At 42.1% G+C, this 26576-nt stretch overlaps 1 protein-coding gene across 2 annotated transcripts in view; it reads left to right on the plus strand.

Annotated features, from left to right (window-relative positions):
• Positions 1-24972, plus strand: part of tax1bp1b (Tax1 (human T-cell leukemia virus type I) binding protein 1b) — a 153264-nt gene extending 128292 nt beyond the window's left edge. The window contains exons 14-18 of one of the 2 annotated variants that reach the window (XM_068059371.1): positions 8553-8648; positions 9190-9370; positions 9529-9680; positions 23769-23860; positions 23954-24972. In XM_068059371.1, coding sequence (XP_067915472.1) covers positions 8553-8648; positions 9190-9370; positions 9529-9680; positions 23769-23860; positions 23954-24155 — 723 coding nt within the window. In that variant the 3' untranslated portion in view covers positions 24156-24972. The remainder of the gene's footprint in view (positions 1-8552; positions 8649-9189; positions 9371-9528; positions 9681-23768; positions 23861-23953) is intronic. The other variant, XM_068059380.1, reaches the window with a different exon arrangement.
• The last annotated feature ends 1604 nt before the right edge of the window (positions 24973-26576 follow it).

Raw genomic sequence — 26576 nt, forward strand, 5'->3', positions numbered from 1 at the left:
TAGGATGCAGATATCCTAGTAGTGAACGGAGAATGGAGAGGAGACAATAAGGATATCGTCCAGAGTTGAAGTCAAGTGTCCCGTAGTAGGTTAAAGTTGAGGTAGGTAGGTAGAATCAGCGTGGAGCATCAACAAATCATTGTCCAAGTTCAGAGACAGGGCGCATGAAGCCCAGAAGCTATTTGAAGGGTAAAGTATCAGAAGACGAACTGATGGAAGAATTCCTGTTGAAGTGAAGATCCAAGTGTTATATTACAGAAAGCCAGATAGTGAAGGATAGAGCCAATCTTTGCACACTTTTATAAGCATTTATTTGCAGAGGTACATATTACAAACATGCACCTCCAAACCTAACAACCACAGTTTCAATCTGTTCCTATTGATACCCCTTTTTACATTGTTTCTATTTATTAGGGCACAAGTGAATCTGCAGTTAATGCCCACCACCGGCATACAGTTAACCACAATTAACGCACAATTAACAGATTCACAATCACAGAATTGTTACAGCACTGAAGGAGGCCATTTAGCCCATCATGTCTGCACTAACTCTTCGAATGAGCAATTCACTGAGTGCCATCCCCCTGCCTTCAGCCCATGACCCTGCACATTCTTCCTTTTCAGATAACCATCTAATTCCCTTTTAAATGTCTTGATTGAACCTGCCCGGATCCCACACTCAGGCACTGCATTCCGGACCTTAACCACTTGCTGCGTGAAACATTTTTTCCTCATTTCCCTTTTGCTTCTTTTACCAAGTACTTTAAATCTGTGCCCTCTTCTTCTCGATCCTTTCACGAGTGGGAACTGTTTTTCCCTATCTACTCTGTCAGGATTCCTTATGATTTTGGATACCACAATCAAATCACCTCTCACCCTTCTCTTCAAGGAAAACAGTCCCAACTTCTGCAATCTGTCTTCATAGCTGAAGTTCCTCATCCCTGGAACCATTCTCATGAATCTTTTCTTCACTCTGTCCAGTGCTTTCACATCTTTCCTCAAATGCAGTGCCCAGAACTGGGCGCAATACTCTAGCTGAGGCCGAACTAAAGTCTTATACAAGTTCAACATAACCTCCTTGCTGTTGTGCTCTATGCCCCTATTAATAAAGCTGAGAATACCATATGCTTTATTAACTGCTCTCTCAACCTGTCCTGTCACCTTCAGTGACCTATGCACCTATACACCCTCCTGCACCCCGTTTAGAGTTTTACCCTTTATTTTATATAGTCTCTCCACATTCTTCCTACAAAAATCAATCACTTCACATTTCTCCACATTGAACTTCATCTGCCACTTATCCGTCCATTTCACCAACTTGTCTATGTCCTTTTGAAGTTCTGCACTATCCTCTCGGTTCACAATGCTTCCAAGTTTCGTATCATCCACAGATTTTGAAATAGTGCCCTGTGCACCAAGGTCTAGGTCATCAATATATATCAGGAAGAGCAAGAGTCCCAACACTGACCCCTGGGGAACTTCGCTACAAACCTTCCTCCAATCCGAAAAACATCCATTAATCATTACTCTTTGTTTCCTGTCACTCAGACAATTTCATATCCATGTCGCTATTGTCCCTTTTATTCCATGAGCTATAATTTTGCTCATAAGTCTGTTGTGCTGCACTGTATCAGATGCCTTCTGGAAGTCCATGTACACCACATGAACTGCATTGCCCTCATCAACCCCTTCTGTTACCTCATCAAAACCCTCTGTTACCTCATCAAAAAAACTCCAGCAAGTTAGTTAAACATGATTTTCCCTTAACAAATCTGTGCTGGTTTTCCTTAATTAACCCGCATTTGCCCATGTAACTATTAATTTTGTCCCTTCTCTTTCATTTTAAAAAATAGAGTTTGTATGTACAACCAGAACTTCAAAACGAATTAAATCGAAGACCTCAAAATTCTGTACAAAGCATTGCATTACAAGAAGCCCCTCCTCTAGGACACCTAACAGTTCCTTCATATATGCATTTCTTTTGTAAAACGATCCGACTTGCATTCACCCATTTAATTTTAGAGATTTCCATTCTCTCCAGCATTTGTTTCAAGCTAGCAAGGTCAATCCGTAACCTTTTCTCCCTCTTGATGGAGTGTACATTATCCCACGAGGAGCGAGTATCCACATAATCTTCAATGGATATACTGTCTTCAGCGCACCCTTTGTACAGAAGCTAGCTTAAAATATTTGACAAATAGAATCCTAGATCCACTGCTTCCACAAGAGCCAATGTTTCGGCAACCAAAGTACTTTTCAACAACTCTTTATTTTGTAGCTTCCCAATCTATAAGACATAATTTCCCATTCTCACCCATCGGAAATATTATGAAACCAGCTGCACTAGAATACCCATCAGGAAGATAAGCATATGAAAAGGATTAGCTTCATGTCCTTTGGCTCACCTAAGGACAGGAACTTAAGTACGCATTTCTCCAGTTTTAACTTTCTCAATGTTTTATTTGTACTTGCAACATTCTCTACTTTAGGGTGTTTCATCGTAGTACTTAACTCCAACGCATCAGAACTAGTACAAAAGCAAAATACTATGGATTCTGGAAATCTGAAACAAAAACAGAAAATGCTGGAAATGCTCCGCAGGTCAGAGAGCATCTGTGGAGAGAAAAACAGAGTTATCTTTTCAGATTGTGACTTTTATCAGAACGTTGGAAACATTAACTATTTTTCTCTCCACAGATGTTGCCTGACCTGAGTAATTGCAGCATTTTCTGTTTTTGTTTTACATCAGAACTCATATCTGGTCAAGTCTGAGTGGACAGCCAGTTCAACTGACCAATCAGGCTTCACATTTGCATTGTTTGTTCTTTAGATATAGCATCATCTTTCTGTGATGAGCTAGTATGATTAACCAGGATGGGAATAACATTCTATAAATGGGATTGTTGTTTTAAAGTTATTCCAGCCTGCTTTGTTTAATATCTAAACCAATATATTTAATTGTCTGACTCCCGATATTAGAATAGAAATTAAAGTTAACACCACATTCCTCAAATTCCACAGTATCACCCTGTAAGGAATCATCAGTATGCATAATGAAGATGCCTGGAGGTTTCCCTTTATGATACCAATAACACATTGCAGTATCTGCTTTTAGTTGAGCACAACCTATTTTCAGCAAACTGTTCTCACACAAAAAAACATACCCTGAGGCATCATTCAGGCCAGTGGTGCATTTGTTTAGTTTCCATCATTTTCCTTCTGCATCTGCTGCCTCATTGGGCAGTTTCAGAAGCACTTCTCTTTGTCGCCCTATAGAAATGCAGCTTTTATGTCAATTGATCTATGCTGCCATGAATATGTGGACAAAAGAGCTAAAAATATTTTCAAGATTACTTTTCCTGCTATGGGAGAATCCGCATTAACATCTGTATCAACCAGTCGCCTCTGCACGGACTTTTTCAGTACATATCTACCTATGTGACAAAACTGGTTGCCCCTTATTTGGTACTTAGGAATAAGCTACAAACTCTCACCAGCTATCAAACTCACTTGTTTTGCGCCTCATTAATTTATCCTTAAGTTTATTGGAGCCTCCAAAATTTCGGTCGTGAGGACTTCTGCTTCTAGTTCTGTAGCATGACTGTTCTGTGGCCTATATTTCATTGTGTAATCCACTTCTGCTTTTATGTCTGTCAGGGCTACTAGTGCAGCAAGATCATCATCTTTCACTAACAGAGGCTCTTCTCCAGTGCGTAATCTTTTCTGATGCAAGAGTCACTTCTCAACTTACTGTTATTACTTGTACTGCGCTTTCTTACTCTCCACTTTCACCCCATTCTGCCATCACGGGGGTCACTTCTTGGCCATCATCCTCAACATTCAGCCAATATTTAAACTTGCCTGTAGTTTTGCCTGGACGTCCCACAATTGTTGCATCCCTATATTTGCTAGACCCCTCTGGAATTTATGTGACCACTCTGGGCAATTGACCTGTGATTGAGATAGCTCTGTCATGTCATGATCATTCACAAAACCAGTATCCAGCCTGCGATCTACCACATTCTGTTCCTCATGACCTTCATCATGAAACACATGAGCATTTGAGGTACAAGATGCCTCGTTTTCTTCTGTCACCTGTTCAGGGTCAGAGATTTTGCAATTAATTTTGACGAAAAAAACTTAATTTCACTGGCAGAGGGGTTTGTCAGTAATTAAGACTTACAGTGCCTTTAAAAGTACACGAAGACTGAAATGGGCAATCCATAATTTTTTTGGCAAGTTTAATCTGTATCTATGAACCAAGTACAGAAACTTCACACCATTCAATACATTTGAGTAGTTGGCACAGAGTAGTTGTGAATAGAGTGCATTGCAAACAGAATGCAACAGTTGCAAATTAAGTGGCAATTCGGTGCAGAAGGGGAAGGTGCTCCTTTTTTCCCCCCGTGCTTGTGGTTCGTGTTGCAGGTGAAAATTTAATCGACTTATACCTGAAATTAGATCAAATAATTGACTAAAAGCTATAAGCCAAGTTAACTAAATACATAGACCAATTAATTAAATAAATAAAACCAGTTTATCTAGGAATGACATTGCAGTTGGTGTGCCTCAACTGCAGCATGTGGAAGTTTGTGGGGAGCATTTCGATCCCAGACAACCACATCTATAATAAGTGTCCACATCTCGAAAAGTTTCATCTCAGGAGTTGCTGAGCTGGAGTCTGAGGTTAAAGACATTGCAGGGCATCGGGGAAAGGGAGAGTTACCTGGGCACTTTGATCCAGGAGGTCGTCGCACCCCTCAGATTAGGAAGTGATAATATGTCTGGTGAGTGGGCATGAGCAGGCAGGTAAGGGGACCCCAGGTGCAGTGTTGGAGGAGCTTTGGCCTTTGCCCTTATCCAGCTGGTACTAAGTTTTTGCTGCCTGTGTGGATGAGGGCAGCATCTGCAGGGTGGATGAGCAAACTGACCCTGGTACAGTAGGCCACTCAAGTTGGGGAATGAAAAGAAATGTGGTAGGGAGCAGTATACTGGGGAATAGATAATATTCTTTGAAGCTGTGGGAGTTCCCAAGGTTGTGTTGCCTGCACAGAGCCACGGTTAAAGGCATCTCCTTGTGAATGGAGAATAAGGAAATAGCAGAGACGTTAAATATTTTGTATCCGTCTTCGCAACGGAAGACACAAAAAATATTCTGGAAATAGTGGGGAACCATGGGTCTGGTGAGAGTCAGGAATTCAAAGCAATTAATATTAGTAGAGAGAAAGTACTGGAGAGATTAATGGGACTGAAAGCCAACAAATTCCCAGAACTTCGCCTATATCCTATTTATCTAAAAGAGTTGGCTACAGTGATGGTGGATGCACTGGCTGTGATTTTCCAAAATTCCCTAGATTCTGGAATGGTGCCAGTAGATGGAGAGGTAGCAAATGTAACCCAGCAATTCAAGAAAGGAGGTAGAGAGGAAACGGAACTACAGGCAAGTTAGCCTGACATCAGTCGTCAGGAAAATGCTGGAATCTATTACCAAGGAAGTGGTAATTGGGCACGTAAATTATAATACGATTAGGCAGAATCAACATGGTTTTATGACAGGGAAACCATAGAACCATAGAACAAATACAGAACAGAAGGAGGCCATTCAGCCCATCGTGTCTGTGCCAGCCAAAAAACTAGCCACCCGATCTAATCCCACCTTCCAGTACCCGGTCCATAGCCTTGCAGGTTACAGCACTTCAGGTACATGTCCAGGTACCTTTTAAAGAATTGAGGGTTTCTGCCTCCACCACCATTCCTGGCAGCAAATTCCAGACACCCACCACCTTCTGGGTGACAGTTTTTCCTCGTGTCCTCTCTAATCCTTCCACCAATCAGCTTAAGTCTGTTTCCCCTGGTAACTGACCTCCCCACCACTCTATCTAGGCTCCTCATAATTTTGTACACCTCAATTAAGTCTCCCCTCAGACTCCTCCATTCCAGGGAAAACAGCCCTAGCCGATCCAATCTTTCCGCATAGCTCTAACTTTCCAGCCCTAGCAATATTCTTGTAAATCTCCTCTGTATTCTCTCCAGAGCAATTATGTCCTTTCTGTAATGTGACCAAAACTGTACACAATACTCCAGCTGTGGCCTAACCAGCGTTTTATACAGTTCCAGCATCTCATCCCTGCTTTTGTATTCTATACCTCAGCCAATAAAGGAAAGCAATCCATATTCCAATTTCACCACTCTATTTACGTGTCCTGTCACCTATTGTATTGTAAATCAAATTCTTTAACAAAATGGCAACATTGGATCAGGACAGTGAACAAACAGGCAATTATGTGAAAAGAAATATTGAAAATAGAAAGTGGGCTATTTTCTTTTAAGGAGAGATTCAAGTGGATAAATTGTTTCATAACTAATAGTAACCTGAAGTGGCGACTATAAAGAGACGTATCATGCAGGGGTGAATTTTACAGGCCCACCCACCACCCCACCCCCCAAACGTTGGGGATTGTGATGGAAATCTATTGAATAGAGTCTTTTGGGGATTAACTAGCAGGGTAGATAACGGAGCCGTATATATATTTTGATTTTCAAAAGGTATTCGATCAGGTGCCACACAAATGGTTTTTGCACAAGATAAGGGGTCGGGAGTAATAGATTAGCATGGATAGAAGATTGGTTATAGGGCAGAAAGCAGAGTAGTAGTAATTTTTTTTAGGTTGGCAGGCTGTTGCTAGTAGGGTGCCGCAAGTACTGGGCCTCAGCTATTTACAGTCCATACTAATGACTTAAACAAAAGGATTGGGTGTAATGAATCCAAGTTTTCTGCTGGTACAAAGCTTGGTTGGAATCTAAACTGTGAGGCGGACACAAAAGGCTTGATTTTTAGGCCCCGTCAGAGGGAGGCTGAGGGTGGAACAGCAGGGCTACCCGCCCACATACGGCAAGTAGTTGGCATGGCTCGTTACGGGCCTCCGAAGGACAATTAAAGAAGGCTGGCTGGGATTCTCCAGTCAACTTCCATGTTTCCGCAAGCTTAACTGCCTGGAGACAGCCCTCCAGCGGCAGACCAGGGGCCCTGCGCTCCAGACAGGTCTAGAAGCCCTCTGTGCCTGCCTGGATACTACAAGAGCCAAAGGCTGCCCTGAAGCAGGACCCCCCCCCCCCCCCGCAACACCTCCACCTCGTCTCCCCACGGTGGTGGCCTGGCTGCAAATGCCATTTTTTAGTTTAAATTTTAGAAAGTTGGAGAAGGGGCACTTCCATTTTGGAACGCCCTCTTCTTACATCTGCCATTGCCTCCTGCTGCTCATTTCAAGCTGGAGCACCTCTGGCCCTCCAGCTTCGAAAGCCTGCCCACTGTCCTTAATTGGCTGGCGAGCCCACCCTCTGGCCATTAATTGGCCGCCTCAGGGAAAATCACAAAGACTGACTGTTTCCCACACATTGTGGCTTCTGGCCCACATTTCAGCCTGATGGCGGGGTTCAGAAGCCCACAGGGGAAAATCCTGCCTGTAGAGTCTGCAAAGGGATATAGACAGGTTTTGTGAGCAGTCAAAAAGGTGGCAGATATCTAATTCACTTTGGAGGGAACAATGGAAATACACTTTTTTTTAAATGGTCAGAAACCATTCAATGTTGATGTTCAGAAGGATTTGAGTATCCTTGTACAAGAGATACAGAAAGTTAACGTGCAAGCAATTAGAAGGCAAATGCTATGTTGACTGTTACTGCAAGGGGGCTGCAGTACAAGAATAAGGAAGGCTTGCTGCAGCTGTACAGAACTTTGGTGAGACCACACCTGGAGTGCTGTGTATAATTTTGGTCTCCCTAAGGAAGGATAAGCTTGCCTTAAAGAGGATGCAGTGAAAGTTCACTAGATTGATTCCTGGGATTCCTCCTTATAGGTTGACCTGTGACACGGTAGATGCTAAGAGGCTGTTTTCTTTGGCTGAAGAGTATAGAACTTAGGGGCAAGTCTCAGGATAAGTGAGTAGCCATTTCAGACTACGAGATATTTCTTCACTTGGAGGGTTGTTGAGGAGATGCAAAGCTGAAATCAATAGATTTTTGGACCTCTTGGGAATCAAAGGATACGGGGATTGGGCTGGGAAAGTGAAGCTATGGCCAAGGATCAGCCATAATTTTATGAAATGGTGGAGCAGCCTCGAGGAGCTGTACTCCTGCTCCAGTTTCTCATGTTCTTATGATTGGTGCATTGCATATCCGCGCAGGGATTAGAGGAGCAGGGCAACTTGGAAGCACTTTCTACATTTAATTGTACACATGCAGCTGCTAGAAGTTGCTGTCCAATTTGCACATAAGTAACAGTGAGCAATGTTAGTCTCGCCATTATTTTTACAGCAAAATCCAGCCCAATCTGTTTTAGTTTAGTCTGTGATTGTGGCAAGGGAACAGAGCCAAGTTTTGAAGGACGGCTTGAACCCACAGTGTTTGTACTCAAATAAGAGTGCTATCACAGAACCAAGCTGCCTTTTAAACTTTGTTTGTATTGTTAAGCACTTAACACAATCACTTAACACTTCCCAATACTGAAATGAAGCACAGATTATATCATTCTTGCTCTGCACTATTTTTTGCAGGTTCTGCTTTCAGAGAAGAAGCGGGAAGTAAAGGAACTTAAAGCAAAATTGGCAATCGTTGACAAAGAAAAGGAAATACTGAAAGAGCTGAATAGGGCAAGTGGCTCAAGTAGTTTGTTCGTATGATTCCTTTTCCAAGATATGAGGGACTATTTAGAGTATAAAATCTTACTGAGTACTGTTCAAATTGAGGGCTTTCTCTCTCTTGTGCCCACTCCCCCTCTCTTTCCCTCGTTTTCCCCTCCACCCCCCCCCCCCCAAAAAATTGTTTGGAAAGACCAAGAATTATTCACATAGCACAAGATGTTGGTGTACTAGTGTGCTGTATCATCTCAGCTGCCCAAGAATCTTTTATGATGTATGTAGTAAAAACCATGTTATATGTAATAGTGCAAGTTACGAATGGATTTTGTAAAAGTGAAAGTTTTTCTTACACTGTACAGCTGGAATATTGGCTTTTGGTTGTGTAATAAATTTAAAAAGTAAATAAGTGGGTTACCTAATTTTGAACTGATTTTTCTGATGTGCTTTGACTGTATGATCTAAAAGTTTGTAGCTTCAGGTTACAACTATTATTTAGTTTGGCTCTGAATGTATAAATTATCTCCAAACTAATTGCTTTTCCATCCCTTTTTAGGAATTTTCAAGTGGGCATGACTGTGAACAAGTTCCTGAAGAGCAAAATTCACAAAGTTCAAAGCCTCAAGATGCACAGCAGATATTACAATATCCAAATCCATATTCTTCGGATCCTCCTGTTGTCCCTGTGAAACATCCTGGACTACAGTTTGGAAATCCTTATGCAGAACATGGAAGAGGTTGGTGCTAGTTGGGGCAGCCTCTCATCATGTTACTTTATGTTGATAGTGGACTAGTATGAAAAGTTTCTTAAACTATGCTGTGTACTTTCTCCAAATAAAGTAACATTTGTTGTTGTCAGCAAATTAACACACTTTTTCTTCGTGTTTGAGTTCAGATAGGGCAGATGGAGCACTTTATCCTGATGAGATCCGTAGAGTGCCTATAGGCATTCCCTCATGGGGATTGGACAGTACTGTGGTCTGCAGCCAACCTTCTCGGAACTTCAGTAGGCCAGATGGACTCGAGGACCCCGATGAGCTTATTAATGCAAGTTCTAATTATAATTGATTTTCATTTGATTTTAAAGGAAATCAGTTTGCTGCAACAAAAAAAGGCTTTGATATATTATTAATTTCTGGCCATCTGTGGTTCAGCAACGATGTTGGCTCATGCAATGTTAAGAGTAGGTTTTATTTGTTGGCCTTCACACTTCCAAGAATATAAATAAATGCAGTAGTATAGTGCTTTTGACACAGCATCACATATCCAATGACTAACCACAGTCAATTCTTCTCAAATATGCTCAAGATCATTGTGTTGCATTGTCTAATAAAATAACCTGTTGTGTTCTTCTTTATGCTTTGAGTGGGAAAACATTGAGGCAGTATTACAAGTTGATCCTCCTACAGAAATGTTTAATCATTCGTTATGCTGTATAATACAAATTGATAACTCATTCAGCAGAGATCATTTACATTCATGTCAAAATATCTTTCACATTTATCTGGTGCATGCACTACAATATTCATATTTCACATCCAACATTACCATAAGACCCTGGGGACTAAATTTGATTATCCCCAAAAGCGGGAGCAGGGATGGCGATGTGCAGTTAACCCACACTGGTTGATTGCAGTGCAGGCAGTATGCCAACTCTGTGCTGCCTGTTACTGGCAATGATTTTAACATCCAGTTAGTATGAACTGTACTGTTGATTGACTGGATGCATCAGCAGGGAGCTAATACAATGAGCGGTGAGCACCGCTTAAAGCTAGCCTGCAATTCTGAAAGCTAGCCTCTTAAAGGGGAGATGCATTGGGACTGATAATCATGTAGGACATGACTCTGACATGGGAAACATGGACGAATGGTACAACATGGGCGAGAGCAGGCTCCAAGGTTTTTAGATGCGGCTATAAAAGCCTTTGCTGGAGGAGGTGGAAAGGAGCAGAGCTGTCCTGTATCTGCAGGGAGCCGGGATACTAGCCAGACGCGCACTCAGATGGAAATGGGAGTAGATAGCTGTGGAGGTCAATGCCAGGAGTCGAGCCCCGAGGATCTGGAGGCAGTGCCACAAGAAGTTCGGTGACCTCACGTGAATGGTCAAGATCAGTGAATTCATCTTCAAATTTCATATCCTACCAGCTGCACCACTAGCCTTAGACGCTCCATTCGTCACACTCATCACTCACCTACCAGCAATATCAGCCACGACTCATATTTCACATTTATAGCTTCAGTTCACCCTCACGCACTTCGCACTGCTACAAGCCTCGGATGCGCATCTCACAGCTTGCACACACTGCCAGCTATTCACCCATGACAGCTACATCACCCAAACGTTTTGCACGTCACTGACCTAGTTTTCTCTCTTTTGCAGGACAAGATAGTGTACAGTGGGAGGCATGATGGTCTAACTGGTTGGGGACAAACGCACCTACATGTCCTATTACCCCATAGAGGAGATGATCCTGGCTGTTATTGGGATGGCCATTGCTCAGGCCATGGCCAGCAGCAGGGCTGAAATCATTTAAGATCATGGTATTTCTAATCATCCTCATATCCCACCTCCCACACACTCTTCTGAATTACAAGCTGCAATGGTGTAAGCATGTACCTCTTACTTCTGCCCCCTCCCCACCCTTTGCTGTCATGTAAGGTCTGCTTGCTGCCAGCAGGGCTGTGGGTTATAGTGTGCAAAGAGGCTTCCAGCGTATCATAGTCCATCAATCTGACCTCCAACAGCTTGATAGGATTGCTGAAGCACCATCCTGAAGACTGACAGTGGCTCCATGGAGCATGAACTTACTGTCCCTCTCAGCAGCACAGCATTTGTCCCCCTACTTAGCCAGTGCCCTTGCTATGCCAGTCATTGCAGACTGCTGTCGTCCATACCAATTGATGCAGTATGCAACTGAGCCTTGAAGCCCCAGGGCTGCTTGAAATCATCTCTGCAAGGCTATCTGCAGTCTGTCCCACTCAAACTCAGCAGCCTTCCAACAGCTATGCTGCAGCTCCTGGGGTAGCACTGCATAGAAACACTAGGACAGGCACTAAGGAAATGCACAAGGGTGATTTGATGACTTTTGTAAGCAATATGGCATGATTTCATTCATAAATTTAGTTTGGAATGTTTTATTTTGTGGTGGCTTTTAGTTTTGCATTGTGGCCAAGTGGATGCTGTGATGGTTAGTGATAGAGGGAGGGTGAGGTGCAGGACTGTTGGCGAATGGGGAATTGGGGTTGTGGTCACTCGTATCGAACTCTGATGCATTCTTCACGGACATCCCAGTCAGAAAGGGGCTGTCTGGGTTGTCTCCTCCATTCCTCCTCCTCGTGCTACTGTTCCTCAGTTGCTTGCCATGTAGCTGGTGACAAGAGCTGTCCTTTCATGATGGCAAGGTTGTGCAGCACGCAGCAGACCACTGTTAATCTTGACACCATCTCTGGCAAGTACTGCAAGTCTCCTCCAAAGCAGTCCAGGTAGTGGAAGCGCTGTTTCAACACGCCAGTGATCTGCGTTTTCTCAATCCGTGTGGCAGCATAGCTCTCATTATATACATGCCACTCACAGTTCATGGGATTGTACATTGGAGTCATCAGCAATGTCGTCAGCGAACAGCCCTTGCCCCCCAAGAGCCACCCTTTGTTTTGCTGTGGTGGCTCCAATGCACTTGGAACAGTGGGTCACCACAGAAGGAAGGCATCGTGTCTGTTGCCAGGATACTGGATATTGACTTGCATGTTACGATGTCTTTAGGTCACACACCAGACAGACATTGAGGGAATGGAATCCCTTTCCATTGCAGAACATCTCGAGAGTTGACAGGCGGCGGACGTGCAATCCTTGTGAAGTGAAGAGCTCACTCTGTCTGCTTGTCTCTGGCAAGACAGAATGAAATATAATTAGCTCTCATTGAATATAGATCCTCAGTAACCTCCCTTAAGCAACAATGGATGGTGAACTCAGATATTGTAAATATCTCCCAACTCCAGCCTGAAAGGAAACAGACACACAAAAGTTCATTTCCCTGGCCACCTTCATAGCCACTGGTAGTGCAATCCTTGCCCTGCTCTGACTTGGCAGTTGTGGCTACAGCAGGTGGCAGATTTCAGTGAGGACATCCTTACTGAATGACAGCTCGTATGTTATTTATTTATTTAGAGATACAGCACTGAAACAGGCCCTTCAGGCCCTGAGTCTGTGCCAGACATCAACCACCCATTTATACTAATCCTACGTTAATCCCATTACCCTCTCATATCCCCACCTTCCCCCTACCACCTACCTATATTAGGGGCAATTTATAATGGCCAATTTACCTATCAACCTTCAAGTCTTTGGCTGTGGGAGGAAACCGGAGCACCCAGCGGAAACCCATGCGGTCACAGGGAGAACGTGCAAACTCCGCACAGGCAGTACCCAGAATTGAACCCGGGTTACTGGAGCTGTGAGGCTGCAGTGCTAACCACTGTGCCGCCCCAATGTTGTTCCTTGCTGAGGTTTTGGTAGATGAATTCATGCCTGAACACCTGGGATAAGAGTCCTTCTCCCTCTCCTCCTCCACTTTCTTCCAGCAGTTTGTCCTGCTCAGCGTGGCCTCTGTTCATTCATGTTGTATTTCAAGGGAAATGCTTAGTGTTCCCGTGTCTAGGACCATCTAGTTCGTGCAGAAGCCTTGAAGTCAGCAAAAACTCTTTCAGCCCCTGCCATATCATTTCCTGTAGACTTTTGCAACTTTAAACAACTACAGAATGCACGAAACACATGTAGAATCGAAGCAACAGTCAGAGGAAATCAACCAGCAACTAACCTTTAAGTAGTTGATCCCTTGACATACTGCTGGTGGGCTGTCCTGCCTGCTGTGAACACATGTTCAGCTATGTAAGTTTGAGAGAGGGCATTAGCTAGAGCGTGAGCTCCAAAATGGCACCGCTGACATCAGATCACTGCACCAGGATCTGCCTGCTCTGAATACTTCCGGCAGATGTTTATTGTTTGCACGCTAACGCCCTCACTGGTATGGAGTCCAGTGTGATTCACCCCACAAGTGTGCATGTGCGTGCTAGGGATGACATTTTGGAGCTCTAAGGGCACTCATAGCAGTCAGAAAACCGGCATAATGATCTCAATTTCTCAGACATTGGCCAGAATTTTTCGTTGGACAGGGGGACCCTGTCCACCGGCCAAAAGGTAGGTGGCGAGCCTGCTTTCGACAAGCCTGGGGAGCCAGACCAGATTTTACACTCATCAGGCCCTTAATTGATTTTGGGCGGGACTTACACCTGCTTGAGGTAGGAAGTCCCGCCTAATGGAGCTGGCTAATGACCCGGAAGAAAGCTAAGTTTTTAGGGCCTCGCCAAGGACAGTCGTTCTGGCACCGGCAAGGCAAGGGGGGGGTCGGTTAGGGAGGGCAGGGGGAGTGTTGTGCGTAGGGGGTGGTTGGGGCTTTGGGGGCGGCCCTCCAAGGGGCACAGGGTGCCCAATCAGGAGGGCCTCCCCAGCCCGCAAGAAGGCCACCTGCTTTTATCAGGTGGGCTTTTTGAGGCCTCAGAAGCCCGCCAGCCAAGGGTAAAATACCTGTGGTGGTGGGCAGAGGCCGTAAGTGGCAGTTAATTGTCCATTTAAGGGCCTTGATTGGCCTGGGGCAGGCAGGCTGTTTCTTGCTGCCGCCTGCGTAAATTTGCAACAGGGGCAGGAGGGGGTCAGGAACCGCCCCCTCCCGCCTCCCAATCAATTTGACACGCTCCCCCCGGCAGCGCCTCTTCCCCCTCCAGCCCGCTCATTTTGGGGCGTAAAACTCCGCTCATTGTGTCCCCAGTGTTCATCTCATTCTCTGAATGAGACCATGTAATTTATTTCTGGGCCAGTATATGTGCTCTGTGAAGGGTGCCTAGAGAATATTGATGCATGGGAATTGCAAGGGAGAACTCTGTGCTGTAATGTAACATGATTTGCATATAATTGAGATTTATTGGTACTCCTAAGTACTAGTTGAATTGAAAATAAAAGCGGAAAATACTGTCAACGGTCAGTAGGCCAGGCAACATCTGTGGAGAGAGAAAAACAGTTAACATTTCAGGTTGATGACCCTTCATCATAGCCATTTGAATTATGCTAGTTTTAAAAGTGGGCTTACAGAAATGTTTTGTGACATTTCACATTTTGGGATTTGTGACTGAGTCAGTTACTTTTATGGTCCAATGAGATGGTACAGCATTAAAGGACTAAGGGAATAGCAGAAATTGAAGCTTGAACTAGTAAACCTGAATATACCTTCCTAGATATTAAAAATATCAAGGGATATGGGGATAGTGCAGAAAAATGGCATTGAGGTAGATCATCAGCCATGATCTAGTTGAATGGCGGAGCACTCGAGGGGCTGACTGGCCTACTCCTATTTCTTATGTTCCTATGTTCTTACCAGTTGAACTTCTGATTTCAGCCAGACTATCTGAAATGGAACTGTGCGAGGGAGGCAAGCTGCTACTTTCAAGGGGTACAGAGTTGGAGACCTAATCAATCTTGACATGAGCATTTCCTTAGAACTGTTATAGAGCAACATTGCCAGAAATAGGTTGTCAGTCTGCTGTCTAAGGCTGCATTTATATGACTAATTTTGCCTTGATGCAACATTTATTTTTGGATGCACGTCAATGCAAAAATGGTAGTATCACTCAGAAGACAATTCAAATCACTGAAGCTCCCAGATGAGACCTGTACAAGGAGCCGATCTTAAACTAACCAGTTTGAGTTTGAAAAGTATGCAGTAAAAATCCAGCCAGGGTTGACGAACAGTGTGTCGTGACGGAGTTGCAGTACAACATAAGAGAGAAAGTAACTTTGGAAGAGCATGTTAGTGTTTAATCAGGTTCAAATAACATTGCACAAAAATGCGTAATTGCATTTAGAAAAAATATTATAGTCTTGAGTTGTGCATTTGAACTATCTGGTCGATGTTAAATGTTGTACTTAGGGTCTCTTCTGGTTGGGGGGTTTGGACCATATCAAATGCACTGGAAATTGATTTGTGCCTTGAAAAGAAATTTTGTAATAAGAATGTGTCTTCAGCAGCCCTGATTCCATTAATTGGTGTCAGCTCTATCTGGGCTGGAGAGATTTTGCATTGAATAACAACTTGCATTTATGTAGCACCTTTAGCAGAGGAAAATATCCCAAGGTGTTTCACAGGAGCGGTGTCGTAGAAAATTTAACACTTAGCCACATAAAGAGATGTTAGGACAGGTGACCAAAAGCTTAGTCAAAAAAGGTAGGTTTTAAGGAGTAAAAGCAAAATACTGCAGATGCTGGAAATCTGAAATAAAAACAAAATATGCTGGAAATACTCAGCAGGTCTTGCAGCATCTGTGAAGAGAGAAGCAGAGTTAACGTTTCAAATCCGTGACCTTTCATCAGAACTGGCAACGGTTAGAAAAGTAATAGGTTTTAAACAAATAAAGGGGAGGTGTTGATAGGATAGAGGGACACAGAATAACTGAACAGAAGGTCAGGGAGCAAAGGCAAAGGGTGTGTTAATGATGTGGTGAAAGACAAAGCGTTGGTGCAGGTTGTTAAATGACCGAATAATGAACAGCACAAACATGAAAAAAAGTGGGCAGGCACATGGTAAAAAAAAATGAATGATGAAACAAGCTAAAATAAAATAAAAAAATTTTAAAAACTAAAAAAGGGGGGGGGCAGTCTTGCTCTGAAATTATTGAACTCCATGTGCAGCCCTGTAGGCTGTAGCGTGCCTAATCGGTAAATGAGATGCTGTTCCTCGAGCTTGCGTTGATGGCAAGCGACAGGAAGCTCGGGGTCGTGTATTCGGACTGAGCGAAGGTGTTCCGCAAAGCGGTCACCCAATCTGCGTTTGGTCTCCCCATTGTGAGGAGACCGCATTGTGAGCAGCAAATACAGTGTACTAAATTGACAGTAGTACAAGTAAATTGCTGCTTCACCTGAAAGGAGAAAACAATGCACAATGGCATTCATGAGAGTTTCAGCAACAGATGAGCTGAGAAGCAGTGTTGGTGAATGTGAATGAGGTTACCATCTCCAGCACTAATATCCGATTCTGTAATTGTCATCAGTTCAAGTAATTTGACTTGAATTTGATTCTCGTACAGATAACTGGAATTTGTACTGATTTGTGTTTTTGGAGGGGATGAGATTTTATTTTACAATGGCAATTTAATTCAGTGCCCTAGACAAATTTCTGATTGTTTACAGTGCTCTGTTCGTTGGAATTCTGCTATTCTGTTCACAATGAATACAGTGGTATCACGACCTGTTTCTCATTTAGTCTAGTTTGCTGCATTTAATTGCTATTAACCTTTGTTGAAGTTGAACAGTGTTCAGACAGGCATGATTTCCAATCTCGGGCTCAGCATCTTAGGAAAGGAAAATGATTTTCACCTACCTGACTTTTGGCCTCTTCTGTCTATTACTGCATATAATTAGAAAAACTGTCACAACTTTCATACCAAATTGAAAGAATAGAAATGTACACTTGATGATGTTACCTACCTTGGTGTTCATTCTGCATTTCTAATATGACCATGCCTAGTGCATGTATTCCACATGACAAGCTCTTTTAGTCATCTGCCGCAGTTTAATTAGCACCATATTCACTCTGATTCGAGTATCTTTGATCCTCTGTGCCCTTCTGCAAACCCATGAGAAAGAGCTTGTGTCTTGTGCTCATTTGCTGACATAGCTCAGCTTTTGTAATGAGACAGAGGGACTCTAATGTGTTCCAATAAGCAGATTTTCTGTGGGTCACCAGTGAAGATAACTGAATGTACGTCATAGATTTTACAGAATTGCAAGCTTTATAGAGAACATGAAACCACTTGATGCTTAAGGAATGAAAAATGATATAGTTTTTTTGCTTTAGAGGCTAGTTCCAATATAATTTAATCAGAAAAATGTTTAGGTATACAATAACTCATTATTAATTTTTGTTGGATTCAGTAGCTACTTCACATAACCAGATATCCAGCAAAACAATAGGAATTAGTCAGGCATCTTTAAACTGGAGTCTACTAATCTTAGAACTTCATTTCTGCCAAATTGAAATTGTAATTTTAATCCTGCAGAAATATTTTCATTTGTCTTCGATATTTTTATTTTATATTGCGTACACACATCTTTATTTTTTCACCAGCTGCTTAATATAAATGATACCTGCTTGGTGAGACACAGCTGTCTGTTTATTTTAAAACGTAAGTGAGTTTGACTGTGGAACTGCATCTCTTGTTCTGCTAGAAACATACTTGTCTTGATAACAGAGGAAAAACGAGATAGAGCGACAGTTACATTTTCTTATTGCTGACCAGTCTTAAATTGCCCTTGTTTAAGCATATCCTGTGATTATTTTCTGTACGCTGCAATATATGTGTCAGCCTTGGCTCGTTGGTCACACTCTTGCCTCTGAGTCGAGTCAGAAGGTTGTGGGTTCAAGTAACACAACCAGAGATTTAAGCCAGTGCAGTACTGATAGAATACAGTACTGTGGAGGTGCTGCACTTTTGAACAAGCTAAGTCCCTTCAGGATTTGCAAGTTCCCATTGCACAATTTCAAACAAGAGAAGGGAGGTTTGCCTTGATGTTCTGACCAATATTTATCCCTCAACCAATATCACTTTAATAAAAGACAGATTATCTATTTGTGTTAATTGTGATTAACTGAGAAGTCTTGGCTGTCTTGTTTCCTACATTATAGCAGCGACTACACTTAAACAAAAAAATGTACTTAATTGGCTGAAGTTGTGAAAGGCATTATATAAATACACGTCTTTTTTATAAACTAGATTAGTGGACATTCAAATGGTCATGAATGGTGAAACTCGAGAATCCTAATCTGCAAGCATAATTGTGATAGAGTAAAAATTTCACATTTGGAATGTATTAAAAAATGAGTGAGAATCTAACATTGAAGATACAGAATTTTGCAAATTACAGCTGACAAATGCATGCTCATATATCCTGCAACTCTATGCCACCCCTCCAACAAGTTTTTTGCTTATATGCATGAAAACATCCCTAATCAAAGTCACAAATGACATCCTCTGAGACTGTGTGACCATGGTGCACAAACAGTCTTAACCCCTCTGCAGAGTTTGAAATGGTCGACCATGCCATCTTCCCCCAGCGCTGCTACTCTGTTGTCCAGCTGAATGAAACTGTCCTCACCTGGTTCCACTGTTGCCCATCTGAATGTAGCCAGAGAATCTCCTGGAATGGCTTGCCTTCTAATCCTTATACTGTAAACTCTATGCTTGGCCACCTCCCCCTCCTCATCTAATTGCTGTCCCTCAGCAACATCATTTGAAGATATGACGTCAGGTTCCACATGTATGTTGATGATACCCAACTCTGCTTTTCCACCACCTCTCTTGACTTTATTTATTTATTTAGAGATACAGCACTGAAACAGGCCCTTCGGTCCACCAAGTCTGTGCCGACCAACAGCCACCCATTTATACTAATCCTACATTAATCCCATATTCCCAACCACATCCCCACCATTCTCCTACCACCTACCTACACTAGGGGCAATTTACAATGGCCAATTTACCTATCAATCTGCAAGTCTTTGGCTGTGGGAGGAACCGGAGCACCCGGCAGAAACCTACACGGTCACAGGGAGAACTTGCAAACTCCGTACAGGCAGTATCCAGAACTGAACCCAGGTCGCTGGAGCTGTGAGGCTGCGGTGCTAACCACTGCACCACTATGCCGCCCGTGTGTTGTTGAACTGCTTGTCCGATATCTAATCCTGGATGGCCGCAATTTTTGTCAGTCAATCATTGGGAAGTTGAAAGCCATTGTTTTTGGCTCAACCCACAAACTCCATTGATTCTGACCCCACTGATACCATCTCTCCTCCCCCGCCTGTCTCGGGCTAAATCAGGCTGTTCACGGCTTCCTACTTGACCCTGAGCTGAACTCTTGACCCCATATCCTCCATAACCAAAACTGCTTGCTTCCACCTCCATAACATTGCCCATTTCTGCTCCGCCTCAGCCCATCTGCTTTTGAAATCCACATCCATTTTTTTGTTACCTCCAACTCGACTATTCTAATGCTCACCTAGCTTGCCTCCCACTTTCAACCCTCCATAAACTTGAGCTCATCTAAAACTCTGTTGCCTGTATCCTAACATGTACCAAGTCCTGTTCACCTATTGCCCCTATGCTCTCTGACTGACATTGGCTTGCAGTTCACCCGCATCTCATTTAAAATTCTCATCCTCATGTTCAAATCCCTCCATGACCTTGCCGCTCAGTATTTTGTTGACCTCTTCCCAACAATGCTTTGAAAATTCTGTGTTCCTCCATTCTGGCTTCTAATCCTTCTCTACGCCCTGCGCCCCACAATTGACAACCATGCATTTAGCTGTCTAGGCACTATATTCTTCAGTTCCCTCCCTAATTTTCTCTGCATCATTTAGACACTCCTCAGAATCTACCTCCTTGACCTTACTTTAAGCCACCCATCTGATGTCTCCTGCTTTGGCTCAGTGTCAGTTTTTCTTTATGATAACACTTCTGTAAAGCACTTTGGAACATTTCTTGTGTTAAGGGCACTTTATAAATGTGAATTATTGTTTAGAAGAGGTCAGGTTTATAAGTGGAAAGAAACTGACATGTATGGTTACTTGATGAAAAAAAACTATAGTCTGCATCTGTATAAGTTATTACATATCATTTGAAGTTATATATAGTGACAGGATGACATTTAAACTGGTTAATGAATTTAACATGTTCAGATGATAGTTACAAATTCTTTACCACAGCATAAATGTATGTAAGTGCATGTCTAAAAATATAGAGTGAGTGATTTACCGATTTGCCACAAAGACCTCATTATTCCCTTTTATAGTTAAATATTGGTTGCTGTGTGGTGCCAATTGAACTGCTGAGTGAGATTATATTGAAAGTACAGAGAAAGCTGATTTTGATCAACATATAGAGCAAAGCAATTCTATTACTTGAGGCATCTTTAGTCAACTTTTGCTGCATTTGGGCTAAGTGCTAAAAGATAATTATTTTCCTTAATTAATTATATGCTAAATATGGGACATCAGAATTTTTTTAAATCGCTGGTTCAGTATGTTTTCGCTTGTTCTCATTTAACAGGTTTCCCCTGTTAACTTGGTTGTCAATAGCAATTGTATATTTGAGGACAAATGGAATTTCTGACCTTTGCAAATGTAACATCTAGCTTTTCCCATTGTAATTTTGCAAATATTGGGTAACTAATGCTTTTGTTCATGAGGAAACGTGGGTGAATAAGCATTGGTAGGAAATGTTGAAAGCACTTAGTGGAGCATTTTTCCCTCTTCTCTGATTGCTGGAAAAATGATCTGTGCTGTTTATTGCATGGAAAAATCCTGAAGACAATTCCTAGTCCTTTGTGGTAAAGATTGTAACAAATTTCTCTTCTCCTTTTGTCTTGTCCTCTCTTGCCCCAATAAAATTTTAGCAGTTTACAGTGCTCAGAATGTTTAATTTACATTTTAGGGATTACATGCATCTTTTTTGTCTTGTGCATCTAAGCTGTTTGCATTTTATTAAATAACATTTTCCTCCCAAGCATCCAACGGAAAAACAAGCTTGTTCTGAAAAACCTATTAGTTGCGATTATTTGTGGGGAACTCGGGAGTGGGAAGAAGTTAAACCTTTTATCCATTTATACTGTGGCTGCAGGTCTCAGAATGGGTTCCATCCAGTTGGTACTCCATTTGTACTGCTGGTCTGGAACTCCAATTCTCCTGTCCAGGAGAGAGATCTGTGCATGAATAGTTACAAGTATGCACAGAGTTCCACTTCCAGATGCTAAAATGTCAACATAAAGGGTGTGGGTGGCAGCATCAAAACCCTACATAGACATTAATATTAATGTTTTAAAGAGTGTGCAGATCAAACCCCAACTCTGTATTTATACTGTAATTCAAAATTATTCACAGTAACACTGAAGTTGTAGTGTAAATGTACCCTTAAGGTTTAGGAACAGAGATTTTCTTGTTGCATTATATTTTTTGCTCTGTGCAATACTTGTCTGCTGAGTGGTGCATGTGATCCATATACATGAGTTTCTCAGCAGATAATCCTTTTTCAAATTGCAAGCAGATTTGGACACATCCTCCAGTGATGCAGCATCGCACTGACTGTTGATGGGAGCTGTGAGGCCGACCTTGCTGTCCATCAGCACTGTGATCCTCATCAGTGCCTGCTGCAGATATTTATGTGCTGTTAGTGCTCGTGAAATGAGAGCACTGCTGACAGAACTGATGAGAGGAGCAGCCCAACTGGGCAATTTAGCTGATATGTCTGACTGCACTGTGACATGTGTGAAACGCTTGGCTGGCATTACTGGGATATACAGATCACTCAGAACTGACCACTGGCAAGTACGGTGCAAGGCTGAACAGTTTTTTTTCTTGTGGCGATCATGATTGACAGACTTTGCAAAATTATAATTGACAGCTTTTCTGTTCTCTAGGTTTTTTTAAAAATTCCATTTGAAATGTGTTTTCCTATTCAACTGTTCTAATAGGGGTTCTGGCTCCATCTATATACTGCATGTTTCATAGTCATTTTTTTGTGTGGATCATTGAGGCATCCATTGAATCAGATTAAATAGCCATTCAATCTATTTGCTGTCACTTTATTCATTGAATTTTTTTCTTAAACCTTTTCTCTTCAAATTAATTTCTCCAGTGCTGAAAATGTTCTTACGGTGATTAAGGATCTGTGTGTCTAAATTATATGAAGGCATTTTTTTTTTGATTCACTAAAGAGATGTGGGTGTCGCCAGCATTTATTGCCCATCCCTAATTGTCCTTGAGAAGGTGGTGGTGAGCTGCCTTCTTGAACCGCTGCAGTCGGGGTGTAGGTATACCACAGTGCTGTTAGGAAGGGAATTCCAGGAGTTTGACCCAGCGGCAGTGAACGAATGGTGATATAGTTCCAAGTCAGGATGGTGTGCAGCTTGGAGGAGAACTTGCAGGTGGTGGTGTTCCCATGTATCTGCTGCCCTTGTCCTTCTAGATGGAGAGCTCGCGGGTTTGGAAGGTGCTGTCGAAGGAGCCTTGGCAAGTTGCTGCAGTGCATATTGTAGATGGTATACACTGCTGCCACTGCGTTGGTGGTGAAGAGAGTGAATGTTGAAGGTGGTGGATGGGGTGCTCGTCAAGCGGGCTGCTTTGTCCTGGATGGTGTCAAGCTGCACCCATCCAGGCAAGCAGAGAGTATTCCATCATACTCCTGACTTGTGGCTTGTAGATGGTAGACAGGCTTTGGTGAGTCGGGAGGTGAGGTACACGCTGCAAAATTCCCAGCCTCTGACCTGCTCTTGTAGCCACAGCATTTATGTGGCTGGTCCAGTTCAGTTTCTGGTCAGTGATAACCCCCAGGATTTTGATAGTGGAAGATTCAGCGATGGTGATGCTATTGAACATTAAGGGGAGATGGTCATTGCCTGGCACTTGTGTGGCATGAATATTACTTGGCACTTATCAGCCCAAGCCTCGATGTTGTTCAGGTCTTCCTCCATCTGGGCACGGGCTGCTTCATTATCTGAGGAATCGCGAATGGTGCTGAACATTGAGCAATCAGCAGCAAACATCTCCACTTCTGACCTTATGACGGAGGGAAGGTCATTGGTGAAGCAACTGAAGATGGTTGGGCCTAGGACACTACCCTGAGGAACTCCTGCAGTGATGTCCCGGGACTGAGATAATTGACCTCCAACAACCACAACCTTCTTCCTTTGTGCTAGGTATGACTCCAACCAATGGAGAGTTTTCCCCCGATTCCCTTTGACTCCAGATTTGCTAGGGCTCCTTAATGCCATACTCAGTCAAATGCTGCTCTTATGTCAAGGGCAGTCACTCTTATCTCACCTCTGGAGTTCAGCTCTTTGGTCCATGTTTGGACAAAGGCTTTAATGAGATCAGGAGCTGATCTGGAGGGTATTATTGCAAAATAGACAAAATATTTTGGACTGACCAATATTTTATAGTTTTGTGTTATGCTGTATGAGCACTTACAAATAAATTAAACTGCAATTATTCTATGTCATTTCCTAGTTTATGTGCTCTAATGTCGTCTTACTTTTGACAGGATGAAGATAGCAATGTTTCACCAACAGGTATTTCTGATCCTCCAGGATTCCTGCTACAAGAGCGAGGTGCTCACTTTTGCTTTAATTCAAGGCAAGTTGCATTCTCTGAAATGTATTTTCCATATAACGTTTTCCATATTTTTAAAAAGGTATTCATTAAGGTGTTTTACTTTTAATTTTGTAGCCTTGATCTTCACAAGAAGTGTCCACTTTGTGATGTGGTATTTCCACCCAACTATGATCAGAGCAAATTTGAAGAGCATGTTGAAAGTCATTGGAAGGTGTGCCCCATGTGCAATGAACAATTCGCCCCAGATTGTGATCAGCGTGCATTTGAAAAACATGTCTTGACCCATTTTCCTGAAAGTGTTCAGAGCTTTGATTAAATTACAAAGCCTATTTAATTTCCTTGATCCATAACCAAGGTTGGTTACATTGAATGTTAACAATTTAGCTAGTACACTATATATTGCTATCACTGAAAGGCATGTTTAATACTGGGCTAAATGAGTAGTTTTGCTATATTCAAAAAAAAATCTTTAATCTCAAGTATACAATGCAGCATATAAATGTTATGTAAAAGCATGAATAATCACTGCAAGGTTACTGATGTGAATAGTTGCAGTAGAAAACAACGACTTGTGTTTTATTTGAACACTACTTGCAATGCATCATTATGCCATGGATAGTAATCCTAAAATTGATTGCAGTTTGCCTTTTAGGATATCAAACAAAATCACATTTCCTGCATATAATCTATTAAGGATCTTAAACTGTATGGTGTTTCAGTCTTCAAAACCTGTCACTATTTACAGATATTTAGTAGTTCATCTGAATTTGTTTTAATAAGTTTTTGCATGTCTGAAATCTTGAGTTTGAAGTTTTGATCTCATTCCAACTACATAAAAATATAAGAAATGAAGAGTGTATTTATGGACAATTGTACCTGAATATATATCCTGCAAAACATTACATTTCCACTAAGATGTTTAAAATGTCCTTCATTGTGAACTTGATATTTAATTTCCCATCTCTGTAAATGCCTACTGGTATACATTTTCTGAATCATTTTGCTATTTTTAGATCAGAATACTTTGCTGTATTTAAGCTTTGCTTGTCACTGGTAATGGTATGTCCAGCTTTATGTTGCAGTGGAACTTTTGTTAACAATAAAGACAGATTCAGCTGTTGGGAAAAGTTTAATGTTTGTTACACAGTAATCCTTTGAATTATTGGAACTAAAATCATTTGAATAGAAAATGAAGATAATTTGTTTTATCCATTTATGTTTATAAGAATGTTTAAAACTTATTTGTCCCAATTGCAAGCATACAGTTCAATCCTTTGTTGTAGCGAGCAAGAAGCTCTGGCTTCAGCAGTATTAAAATCTGGTGATGGGGGGTCTTGACAGATGAATCTTTCTATCCCTCTCCCTGGCAGCTGTCTGAGGCTGAAGCGGACTGTTCACTACCTTGGTGTCATAACTGACCACATATCTGCACCATCACTAAGACTGCCTATTTCCATCTCCATGTCTTTGTTTCCTTTAGACTTGACTCACTCCAGGCTGGCCTCCCATATTCTACCCTCTGTAAACCTAAGGTCATCCAAAACTCTGCTGCCCATGTTCTAACTTTCACTAAATCACTCCTGTGCTCACTGATCTACATTAGCTCCCAGTTAAGCAACATCTTGATTTTAATATTCTCATCCTTGTTTTCAAATTTCACTGTGACCTCACCCCTCCAGCCCCACAACCCTTCAAGATATCCATGCTTGTCTAATACTGGCCTCTTGAGCAACCCCAATTTTAATTGCCTACCACTGGTGGCTGTGCCATCAACTGCCAAAGCCCAAAGCTCTGGAGTTCCCTCCCTAAATCTCTCTGAAGCTACACCTCTGTTTCCTCCTTTAAGATGCGCCTTAAAATCTGCCTTTTTGACCAAGCTTTTGGTCATTGCCCTAATATGTGGCTTGGTATCTTGCTTTGGGGCATTTGTTATTATGTTAAAGATATCTAAATACAAATCATTGCAGGGTTTAAAAAAACCCATGTGACATTCAGTGAATTTCTGAATTTGCCACTTGTAGGGAAGTTTTGCACAAAAGGTCCCAGGGCACTGAAAATGCAGGTATCTTAGTGATAATAAGTCACACTGCAACAAACCCCCATTTTTCCTCATGATCTAGAATTGAATGAGTACCACAATCTGATTGAAACTACATTTAACCAATTGCATATATTTAATTCTACAGTAGAGTAACTTATTTATGAACTTGTGCAATCCAAAACAGTATTGCATATATTGTCATAGAGTCGTCCACCATAGAAACAGGCCCCTCGGCACACCGCATCCATATTGCTATTAATATTCTTCTACAATGAAATCTGCTGGTACCATTTTGTCTCATAAGTTACTTATTATCTTTGAAAGGTTAAAAAAAAATCTTGCAAGGCTGTCATGATCGGTGTGGAATGTGAATGAAACCCATGGCATCTTACCCCTGCCAGGAGTCAACATCTTGAGGATTAGAGGGTAGAAGAGAAACATATCTTGGAAACCAGGAATGAATGTCGAGTTCACTCTATTTAATATAAATTAAATGAACTGAAAACACAAAAACAGAGAGTTGAACAAATTGTGAGGGGGACTATAAAAGACCTCTGGAGGGGCATAGACAAGGTAGTGGAATGGACAGGCAGATGTACTTTAATGCAAAGAAGTGTAATATTATGCATTCTGGGAAGAAAAACAAGAATAGGAATATATACACAACAAAATAAACTAAGGATCTGATGAACAGAG

Source organism: Heterodontus francisci, chromosome 2, assembly GCF_036365525.1.
Source record: "Heterodontus francisci isolate sHetFra1 chromosome 2, sHetFra1.hap1, whole genome shotgun sequence".
NCBI classification, from domain to species: domain Eukaryota; kingdom Metazoa; phylum Chordata; class Chondrichthyes; order Heterodontiformes; family Heterodontidae; genus Heterodontus; species Heterodontus francisci.